We start from the raw sequence: 11,742 nt of genomic DNA, 5'->3' as shown, positions 1-11,742 counted from the left end.
CGAGTCTGCCTTGAACAGTGTGCTCGTTTAAGCACTGCCTATAAAGGCTTGAACTGACAACAGCAACTTACATAGGGTGCTCAGTGGGCAGTGGGTTTGTGCTGACACGGGAAGAACACAGATAGAGAGGATGGGAATGGGTGCACGGTGCAAAGAAGGCCATCGCCACTGACAGGTACCTATGGAAACTGTGGATTTGATAGGACTTGCTGCGGCGTATAGCCCCAATAACAGCAAACAAGCAGATGTGGAAAGATGCCCAGGAGTTGCTATGGCGTCAACTTCGACACGTGTGTCAGCACAGAACTGTCCCCTCGATGGGGTCTTCAAGGGCTGCTGTTTTTGGAAGTCGATCGCCAGGCCTTTCGACTGAAAGAGAGGAATCAAGTAATTGGAGCTGAGGCTCAAGAACTACGTTTTCCCAGGACTTTGAGCGACTATGGGGGATCTTAGCTTTCTCACACATCACCGTCTCAGGCACACCGTGAAAAGCGAATTGTTTCTCATTTATCCAAATAAACAATAACTTTTCAACCTAAGTGTAACTTTTGAGCCTCAGAACCAATGGCTTGGTTTTTCCTTATTTTTTACAGGAGAAATATGTTCAGATCTAGAACCCTTTGAGGTTCGAACATGAATTTGAAACAGATGGAGTTCGGCAGCCAAGGTGTGCATAAAAAGCAATCTCCGCGTGCTGAGTTTTCGGGGACTGGGCGGGGCCCTGGTGGTGCTCCTCTGAGGCTGTCTGCTCGCATCAAGATGTACAGCCTTGGAAACGCTGAGTCAGAATCAACTTGAGGGCGGAGGTGGTTGTTGTTGGGGGGCAGGGCTCGAGAGATGGAGAAGGATGCCAGTTGGTTTATGACATTAAGGATCAGTGGGCGGCCGCCTGGAGTGCAAGGGGTGCAGCCAGGAGGACCACGGGCTCGTCAGGGACGGCTGAGTCTCCAAGAGGTGGTTGGGGCTGAAGTGTGTGCATGTGCGTGTGCTACTGTAGCAGAAATGCCCTGAGCGGATGGGTTCAGAGAACAAGTGTGTATGGTGATCTTATGGCTGGGGAGGGGAGACGCACAGGTTAAGATCTCTGGCATCCCTTACGTGTTGGTCACCCGAGGGGTGTCTTGGTTCCCTGCCATTTCTCTCCCCTGGGTGGGGGGGAGGGCGAGGGCTGTACTCGGTGTCTAACCTGCTCTTCTTCAAAACCCAGAAGTGCCTCACCTTAGAACCTGTCCTACTCTGGGATGGTCTAATCAACAGCACAAAGGAGCCGTATTTCCAAACAGAACCTCATCCACAGGTCTAACCCATGGCCCTGGAGTCAATTCCAGTAGACCCCGTGGAACAGAGTAGACCTGCCCCTGTAGGATTCGCATGCCTGCCCTTTTTAGGGGGAAGCACAGTGGTTAGAGTGCTCAGCAGAAAAGGGAAGATCCGCAGTTCAAATCCATCAGCAGTGCCGCGGGGAAGCAGCGGCAGTTGCTGAGCTGGAGTGGACTCGCAGCTGCTTTTGAGAACAAGTTCGTCTAGGGAAGCTGAAGGTGTACAACCCCCACCAGCCAGCAATCACATTTTAAAATATATAGTGAGAGGAATTCTTGCGCCCCAGGAGATAATAAGCACAAGGGTCTTTGAGAAAACGCTGTTTGCAACAGCCTAACACTGAAGCAGCTTCAATGTCTATCTTTAGGGGAATAGATATTAAAATTGAGGCATATTCATATGATGGCATACTTACTACACAGCAGTAAAAAGGAAGAGCAGAGTTTTCATTCACATGGCTGGATTCAATAAGCATAATATTGAGTAAGGAAGTGTATGATATCATGCCACTGATGTCGATTTAAAAGACACATGAAAATACTATATTTTGTGTATGTATATGTATACACAATGAATTCATTCATCAAACAGATTTTTAAAATCACTTTATTGCGGGCTCATACAATTCTTATCACAATCCATACACACATCAATTATATAAAGCACATTTGTACACTCATTGCCCTCATCATTCGCAAAACACTTGCTCTCCATGTAAGCCCCTGGCATCAGCTCCTAATTTTTCCCCTCCCTCCCCGCTCCCCTCTCCCGCATGAACTTTAGCTAATTTATACATTATTATTTTGTCATCTAACATTTAAAAAAAATTTCTTTCCCCCCTCCCCTCCGGCGCTCACTCCTCACTCACCTCATTCCACTACGAAGTCACCCAGGGTCTCCTTAGTCCACTCACTCCGGGTGACTCCCTCGGCCCCAGTCCCGCAAAGCCCCACTCAGGCCCCCTCTTCCTAAGGTCAACTGCTCTCTTCAGTCCTGCAGGCCCTGGGAGCCCCCTTAGTCCCTCAGTTGGGCCCCTCCCCTCGGTCTCCCCAGTCCAGTAAACCCCCCTCACTCCCTGTCCTCCACCCCCAAGTCCTGGAAAGCCCCTCCACCGTCCCCTGCATCACCCAGTTCTGGTGAGCCCTTCCCCCTGGTCACAGGGTACCGCATGCTTCCTTCACCTCAGTCCCGGGAGCTGCCTCCCTCCCGCCACCCCTGCAGCCCCAGGAGCTGCCACCACTCCCCTGCCCCTTAGCGCTCAGTTCCTGGGAGGCGCGTGGCTCAAGGGTGCCCCAGCACAGAAGCCCATCTAACAGATTTTTATTGAATGTCTTCAACAGGTGAGTGGACACATGAGCTTTGGTCTATTGGTGGCCCACGATGGAGTCTTGTTCAGGGACAGAAGAAGCGAGCTGTCAAGCTATAAAGTGCACGGGCCTCGAAAGCATGTTGCTAAGTGAAAGAAGCCAGTCTGAAGAGCTAAATACTGTAATATTCCAACTGGATGACATCCTGGAAGAGACAGTACTGTGGAAAGAATGAAAGGGCAGCGAAGGCCAGGGCTGCGGGAGGAGAGCGGGAGGGGCTGCCGAACCATGACTCTAAGAGGGGACGTAGACCTTGTGGATGTGTACTAGACAAAGAATGGTGGCCGACGGCAAACTATGGACTTCAGCTAGCCGTAACGTATCAATATGGGCTGATCACCTGCAACCAGTATACCACCGAATGCCAAATATCCAATCATAGGCTAGACCAGGCAGAGGGAGGAGGTGCAGTCTACGGAACTCTCTACTTTCTGCACAATTTCTCTGTAAACCTAAAACTGCTCTGAAAACTGAAGTCTGTTAAAAGATGCATTGCTCAGCTACCATTCCATAGTACTCTGGCCAGTAGCACAATAGAAGGTGCTTGTCAGAACGGGTGAAAAGGTAAAGCAAAATTGAAACTCATACAAAGTTCTGACTCCCTGGTCTGGGAGAGACTGAAGGAATCCCCGAGACTGTGATCCTGAGTCGCCCTCTGACAGCGGTGTGAAGCCCCTCCCCCGAGGCCACCTCACCACCAACGAGTAGATGGGCCTATCAAAGAAATCCTAATACCTTGGAGCAGTGGATTCTGGGAGGGCACCAGGGGCCCCAAAGCAAAGCTGGGCAGGGCGGAAAGGGCCTGGAAACCAGAGGAAGTTCAGCTAGCGACCCAGGCTGGACATGGACAGGGCGCTGACACACTGTGGGAACTGCCACCAGTGTCTGGGAACAATTTTTGTCTGAATCATTGAATGGAAACCCGATTTGCTCTGTAAAGCCCAATGAGATGTTAATAAGTAAATAAATGAACCGGACAAGCAGAAAGGAATTAAGGAGAATGTCCACGGCTGGTGAAGACTGTAACCAATGTCATTGAACAACTTGTATAGAAATGGTTGAATGGAGACCTAAATCACCATGTACAGCCTTCATGGAAAATACAATACATGGCAAAGAAAGGAAGGAAGGAAAGAAAGAGAGGGAGGGAGGGTGGGGTGGCTGTATCACTTTAAAAGAAGCCGTCAGGGGAAGACTCACTGCAGAAGTGAAGGAGGAGATTAGGCAGCTGTTTATGGGATACCCATCTTGCCTGGGAGAACAGCCAGGGCAACAGCTTGGAGAGAAGGGTTACCTGGAGTGGTTTGAGCACTCGGTAGGAAGCCGACTCGGGTAGAGCAGAAAAAGTAAGGGGAAATGAGTTGGGACTGAGGCCAGAGAGGTGGGAGTCCTTTGGGGCAGGGCCGTGGAGGTCATCCTAAGGACCCTGGATGTGACGGAATACGGGGTGAGGATCCTGACTTGTGCTCTCAATGGATCTTCTGGCGGCTGTGTTGAGACGAGACTGCTCAGAAGCTAATGTGATCCTTTGGCACGAGATGCTGGAGGGTTGGGCCGACGTGGTAAGGCATAAGTGGTAGGCAGAGGACTGGGCTGCAGATATAGCTCTAGGAGTTGTGTGCATATAGATGGGATTTAGAACCCGACAGCATCAGGTGGTCCCCAGAGAAATTCATGTAGACAGAAAAGTTAATAAAAAGGTGAGAACTGAGTCCTGGGACTCCCCCTATTTAGATATGGAGGCAGGAAGATTTGGCAAGAGGAGCAGCCAATGAGGTGGGAGAGAAACCAGGAGAGGATGGCAGTCCCATAAACTAATTAGAGACTATATTTCAAGAAGGAGCAAGTGGGGGGGGGCAGGGAAGGAGGGGGAAAATGAGGAGCTGATACCAAGGGCTGAAGTAGAAAGCAGACGTTTTGAGAATGATGATGGCAACAGATGTACAAATGTGCTTGACACAATGGATGGATGTATGGATTGTGATAAGAGTTGTATGAGCCCCCAATAAAATGGTTTTTAAAATAATAATATATATATATTTTACTGGAAAAAGTGATTAAAAATGTTAAACTCAAAAAAGGAAGAAGAAATGTGCCAAGAATGTGAGGATAAAGTTATCATTTGATGAAGAAACATGGAGGTCACTGGTAATATGGACAAGAGTAGTTTAAGAGCAGTTTAGGTTCAGTATGGTCTGTGGTGGTGTGGTAGTGGTGGTGGAGGTGGTGTGCTAGTGGTGGTGGTGGTGTGGTAGTAGTGGTGGAGGTGGTGGTGGAGGTGGTGGTGGAGATGGTGGTGGTGGTGGTGGGGTGGTGGTGGTGGTGGTGGTGGGGTGGTGTGGTGTGGTGGTGGTAGTGGTGGAGGTGGAGGTGGTGGTGGAGGTGGTGGTGGAGGTGGTGGTGTGGAGGTGGTGGTGGAGGTGGTGGTGTGGAGGTGGTGGTGGTGTGGTGGTAGTGGTGGTGTGGTGTGGTGGTGGTAGTGGTGGAGGTGGAGGTGGTGTGGTAGTGGTGGTGTGGTAGTGGTGGTGGAGGTGGTGGTGGTGGTGGTGTGGTGAGGGGTTGAATGAGAAAAAAGAGACCCCTGGGGGCACAGTGGTTAAATGCTTGTCTGCTAACCAATGGCTGGCTGTGTGAAAACCCAAACACCTAACTTCTGAGAGAGAGAAAGGTGTGGTATCCAGTTCTAAAAAGATTTATAGCCTCAGAAACCTATGGGATTGTTCTATTCTGTCTAATAAGATGAAATCAACTCAACAGCAAAGGCTCTGATTTTGTGTTTTTTAAAATCATTTTATTAGGGGCTCATACAATTCCTATTACAATCCATACATACATCAATTGTGTAAAGCACATTTGTACATCCCTTGTCCTCATCATTCTCAAAACGTTTGCTCTCCACCCAAGCCCCTGACATCAGGTCCTCACTTTTCCCCTACCCTCCCTACTTCCCCCTCCCTCATGAACCCCTGATAATTTATAAATTATTATTTTGTCATATCTTGCTCTGTCCCATGTCTCCCTTCACCCACTTTTCTGTTGTATGTCCTCCAGGGAGGAGGTCACATGTAGACCCCTGACATTGGTTCCCCCTTTCCAACCCACCCTCCCTAGGCCTGCCCAGTATCGCCACTCACACCACTGGTCTTGAGGGGATCATCCGCCCTGGCTTCCCTGTGTTTCCAGTTCCTATCTGTACCAGTGTACATCCTCTGGTCTAGTCAGACTTGCAAGGTAGGATTCAGATCATGACAGTGGGGGGAGGGGGGAAGCATTTAGGAACTAGAGGAAAGTTGTATTTTTCATCGTTGCTATATCGCACCCTGACTGTCTCGTCTCCTCCCCAAGACCCTTCTGTAAGGGGATGTCCAGTGACCTACAAATGGGCTTTGGATCTCCACTCCACACTCTCCCGCTCATTCACTAGGGTAAGATGTTTTGTTCTGATAATGCCTGATACCTGATCCCTTGACACCTTGTGATAGCAAAAGCTGGCGTACTTCTTCCATGTGGGCTTTGTTGTTTCTGAGCTAGATGGCTGATTGTTTACCTTTAAGCCTTTAAGACCCCAGACACTATATCTTTTGATAGCCGGGCATCATCAGCTTTCTTTGCCACATTTGCTTATGCACTCATTTGTCTTCAGTGGTCATGTCAGGGAGGTGAGCATGATAGAATGCCAATTTAATAGAAGAAAGTATTCTTGCATTGAGGGAGTGCTTGATCGGAGGCCCAAAGTCCTTCTGCTACCTTAACACTAAACCTACAAATATATGCACATAGATCTATTTCCCTATCCTCATGTATAAATATATTTGCATATGTACATGTCTTTATCTAGATCTCTATAAATTCCCTTTGCCTCCCAGCTCTTTCCTCTATTTCCTTTGACTTCCCTGTTGTCCCACTGTCATGCTCAGTCCTCACCAGGGTTTCAGCAATTCCTCTTTGTTACATTATCCTTGATCATGCCCTACCAGGCCTCCCACACCCTCCTCATCACCGATTTGTATCACTTCTTGTCCCCTTGTCCCCGGGTTTATTAACAGCACTACCTCTCTCCCCCACCTCTCCCTCTCCCATGTCCCATGGAACTATTGGTCCTGTTGTTTTCTCCTCCTATTATTATTTAGCCTATCTTATTTAGACTTGTGGAGATAATAACGTACAAAAACAAGACAGAGCAAAACCAAGCAACAGTATACAGCAAAACAACAACAATAAACCAATGACCAAAACAAAACACAACACAAGAAAGAAAAGTTTGTAGTTAGTTCAAGGATTGTTTGTTGTTAGGAGGGTTTTCCAGTCCAGTCTGTTGGGGCACCACGCCCTAGCCCCAAAGTCTGCCTTCAGCATTCCCTGGGGACCTCGCCACTCCATTCCCTTGCTGTTCTGTTGTACCCCCTCGGTGTTTTGCCTCGGTGTGGCAGGATCCGATTGGGTGCAATTCCGACGCTGTGTCTCCGGTGTTGTCCTCTGTAGGGCTATGGGTCAGTGAGGGATGTCATGTTTCATAGTGGGGCCGACTATGTGGTCCTCTCTGTCGACTGGCTGCTCTAATTGGGAACATCGACCTCCTAGCCTCATGGGCCATGATGTGCTCCACTCTCTCCTCCTCCCCTTTCATCTGCTTTCATGTGCTCCGATCAGATATGTCCCTCCTCTGGAGCTGTAGATTCAGTGCTGTCCTTTGAAATAAATTCTTCTGAGAGGAGGAGCAGGTGTCCACGTACTAGTTGGTGTTGGGGCCGGCCCCCCAGACCTCTCCACTGGTTCCCTACTCCACGCCGGAATGTTGCATTCACATCTTGGAGCACCGGGTTGAAGTCTGGTCCCTCTTTCTCTGTGGAGACACAAACAATACCCTCCCCTTGGGTGGGTTAGTGCCCTGTGCCCCCGCTACCCTTTTCTTTTTTCCCTTTCCCCACCTCCTTTTTAGTTGTCTACCATGTGTATCCCTGTATTTGGTCTGGTCCCTGCCATATTACCTGGTCCTCACCCCAGGAATGTTTGTATTCTATAGCTTTTTCCCTATCCCCCTTTTGCCTTTTCTTCTTCTTCTTCTTTTTAAAGCTTACCTCAGCAGCCTTTGAAGTCTTTCTATATGTAAGTCAATACTATCTTGAGTTCTATTTTCTCTTTTTTGCCCTCTGGGTGAGGTTGTTCTATGTGGTGGTCTCTTATTTATGCTTGACGAGTGTTGTTCTTCTGCCTATACTGGGTCGGCAAGGATCTTTTGTAGGGATGGGTTTCTTCTAATGTATTCTTTGAGTTTTTCCTTGTCTGGGAAGATTCTTACTTCTCCATCTAGCTTGATCGATAATTTGGCTGAGTAGATTTTTCTTGGGTTTACATTGCTTTCCTTTAAATTTTGAAATATGTTACTCCACTCTCACCTCTTCTTCATAGTTTCTGCTGGTAGGTCTGAGCATATTCTTATTTGGGAACCTTTATATGTGATTGCTTGTTTTCCCCTAGCTGCTCTCATGATTTCCTCCTTTTCCTCAAAGTTGGATAGTGTAACTATTATGTGCCTTGGTGACTTCTTCTTTGGATCCAGTCTAGCTGTTGTTCTTTCAGTCTCCTGAATGGCTGCCTGGTTTTCACCCATTAAGCTGGGGAAGCTTTCCTCCAAGAATTCTCTCACTGCTCTCGCGTCCTCGCTTCCGAGATGGTGAGCGGAGACAAAGAAAAGGCGTAACAACGGCCGGGCCAAGAAGGGCCGCGGCCATGTGCAGCCCATCCGCTGCACGAACTGCGCCCGCTGCGTACCCAAAGACAAGGCCATTAAGAAGTTCGTCATAAGAAACATAGTGGAGGCCGCGGCCGTCAGAGACATCTCCGAAGCGAGTGTCTTCGACGCATACGTGCTTCCCAAGCTGTACGTGAAGCTGCATTACTGTGTGAGTTGTGCCATCCACAGCAAGGTGGTCCGGAACCGGTCACGCGAAGCCCGGAAGGACCGAACCCCGCCACCTCGATTTAGACCTGCAGGTGCTGCCCCACGACCTCCTCCAAAGCCTATGTAAAGATTAGAAGCTGAAGAAAAACCTGAAAGGAAATAAAGTGGAAATTGTTCATGGAAAAAAAAAAAAAAAAAAAGAATTCTCTCACTATTGTTGCAGATGACTTCTGTGTTGTGCCTTCCTCCAGTAAGCCAATAATTCTAATGTTTTTCCGCTTCATAGCATCAGACATAACTCTTAAGTTTTCTTCAGCTTCTCCGATGGTTTTATTAGATTTTTGTTCGCATTTGTTAAAGTCTGATTGGCTGTCCTCCAAGTCACTAATGCGGTTCTCTGATTCCTCCAGTCGCTTCTTGAGGTCCGTGAGTCTGCTACTGGTTTTTGTTATCTCTTCCCTAAGCTCCTGTATTTCTCTTTGGTTTATGGCTCTTACCTCTTCTATCATTTCATCCTTTTTCTGTATTGTTTCCCTCATATCCTGTATGACTCCAAGTAGCATTCTGAAAATTTATTTCAGTGGCAACTCAATGTCTGCTTCTTCTATGCATATCATTATGTTAAGGACATCTTCTGCCATTGCCTTTTGTTTCTCCCTTTTTTTCATTGAGGTCGTTGGGGCTGATGGCTGTTTGCATTGCATTGTTTTAGAGGAGCCAGGTGCTATTTTCCAGGGAGTCAAAGAGCACTGGCTCTCTCTGAGAGACTTGTAGGAGTGCTTCTTCGAACTGCATATAGCTTATTTCACTATGGAATTAACCTACCACTTTCTCCTCCTGTGGCTTCCCTCTCAGGACAGTGACCCAGAAGGCTGGTGGGTTGCCTGCTCTGGTGTTGCGGAGGTTGGGCAGAGGTTCCTGCAGCAGCTTGGAGTGTTGAAGAGTGTTGGCCGAGCTACTTTAGGACCCTAGGCACACAGGCAGGAATTCCCCTGTAAGATGTTGAGCAGAGTATCCCCTGGTGGGGGTCAGCAGGGCTTTCCCTAGTCTATCTAGCTACACAGGGTAGAGCTCACCTAGCTGGGTGTGGCACAGGCGTAAATGCCCTAGGCTAAAGGGGAGTGGTCTGGGGGTTAGCAGTAGTGTGTGAGAGACCAAGAAAGAGACAAAGAAGAGAAAAAAAAGTTAAAAAGCAAGCCCACTGAGCCTGTGGGGGGTGAGGGAGGGGGGAATATAGTGAAGAGATGGAAACAAACAACAATGAAGCTGAGTTGCGATCCCCGCCAGTGGAGCCGCAAGGGTTTTTAGACCCTGCTCTGAGGCAGCAGAGGCCAGCTGTGGCTGTGTTGAGAAGAGGCCCCTGCATAGCCCTGCAAGACCGAGGGGCTGGGGGGACAAAGAGGAGATGGAAAGAAGAGGAACAATGTAGCTGAACCCCCATCTCTGCCCACGGAGCTGCAAGGGTCCAGTCCCTGCCCCGAGGCGGGTGGTGGCAAACTGTGGCTGCATTGAGACCAAGCCGTCCTACAGGCTCCAAATGGTCCTGGGCTCCAGCAGAGACAGTGGCAGGGCTAAGGTCAAGCCCCAGCCAGCCTCCACTGAGATAAGCCAGAAGCCCCCAGCCCTCAAAACCCCATGGGTCTGTGCCTACTTATCTTTATGATGCTCCTCCTGTGTTCCAGCAGTGTTGAATTTCCCTCTAAGCAACTCTCCTGGGCTGGATTCTGCAGAGTCCCTCTGGTATGTGTCACTTGGTTGCCATCTTGCTGGAAGTCCTGATTTGGTTTAATAAGTGAGTAAAAGCCTAAGTGAATTTGGTTCAGAAGAGGAGAGGGTGAGAAATGCGTTAAATGAGTATAAACAACTCTTTGGAGTTTTCCACAGTAGCTGGAGGGAGATGTGGGGTGAAGACATGTTAGTTAAAGTGTCGGAATAATGCATTACACTCATGAGAGAGGTCGCCTGTGAGTGGGAAAAAGGAAGAAAAATGTTATGGATGGCTCAAAGGGACTTTCATATTATACAGATTACGGTAAAAAAAAAGAAAAACAAACAAAAACCCCAACAATTCTAGTACAGACATCACAAATTCTAACAGCTAAACTAATATTGAGAGTTAAAATGTTAGGTGTTTGTTATGTTATCTTTATACTTTGAAATTTCCTTATAAATAAATTAGGGGGAAATACTTCGGGCCTAGAAAATCCTAATGTCTCCAGTCGGGCCAAGACATCTGCACCCTCTTTTACCCTGCAGTGATTCGGAGAACCCAGAGATGATGGCTAATTTGTATCACCGTGGCTAGGCTATGGTGACAAGAAGTTTGATTAAACACAAGTCTAGATGTTGCGGTGAAGTTCTTTTGTTGATGCCAATAACATTGACCATCTGTTGGCTTGAAATAAAGGAGATGACTTTCATGGTAGGATCCCTGGTGGTGTGGTGGTTGCATGTTGGGCTGCAATTCGCATGGTTGGCCGTTCAAAACTACCAGTAGCTCTGAGGAAGGAAAACTGGGCCTTCAGCTCCTGTAAACAATTATAGTCCAGAAATCCACCAGGGGGACATTATGAATCAGCATTGACTTGATGGCGGCAAGTTTTGTTTTCTGCAACTTCCAGATGGGCAAACTTTATCCGGTCCCCTGAAGCTTTGCTCCGAGGATTGACGTGGCTCTAGAAGATTCCTTCATGGCCGATGGAAACAAGGGAAGCTACACTTTACATCACAACCAAATCTCTTGGCTGAGTTCACCTCCAGGTGGAAACAGAAAGCAGAGCCCCACTCAATGATGGTCCCCTGCTGTGCTGCGGGGCTTTGCTGCCTTTTCCTCCTAGATCACATCTGCTGTGGGTTGCTATGCAACATAAGCAGCCCTTGTTTCCATTGGCTGTGACGGAACCATTTTGCACCTGTTGGAAGTCCTAGTTTTAAGAGCAAAAGCAGGTTTTGAGAAGAAAAGGATTTTGCTTTAAATCTATAACATACATAAACACCCGCCTCATTTCCAGACTGCCTGGTCTACTGATTTTGAACTTGCTGGCCTACGCACTCAGGTGAGACAATTCCTTTAAAATATCTTTCTCTCTCTACCCTGCCCCGCCCCCACCATGCCCCCACCCCTAGTGTATTATACTTTGGAAGAACTATACA

At 48.2% G+C, this 11,742-nt stretch overlaps 1 protein-coding gene across 1 annotated transcript; it reads left to right on the top strand.

Moving 5' to 3' along the window:
* Positions 1 to 633: 633 nt before the first annotated feature.
* LOC142462630 (small ribosomal subunit protein eS26-like) lies at positions 634 to 8,792 on the top strand. The gene is made up of 2 exons (XM_075564718.1): positions 634 to 667; positions 8,367 to 8,792. Exons 1-2 carry the CDS (start codon positions 634 to 636, stop codon positions 8,714 to 8,716), a joined length of 384 nt encoding a protein of 127 aa, XP_075420833.1. The 3' UTR covers positions 8,717 to 8,792.
* Positions 8,793 to 11,742: the final 2,950 nt, after the last annotated feature.

The sequence above is a fragment of the Tenrec ecaudatus genome, chromosome 1 (assembly GCF_050624435.1).
Source record: "Tenrec ecaudatus isolate mTenEca1 chromosome 1, mTenEca1.hap1, whole genome shotgun sequence".
In the NCBI taxonomy this organism is placed as follows: Eukaryota; Metazoa; Chordata; class Mammalia; order Afrosoricida; family Tenrecidae; genus Tenrec; species Tenrec ecaudatus.
This window is presented reverse-complemented; position numbering and strand designations above follow the sequence as displayed.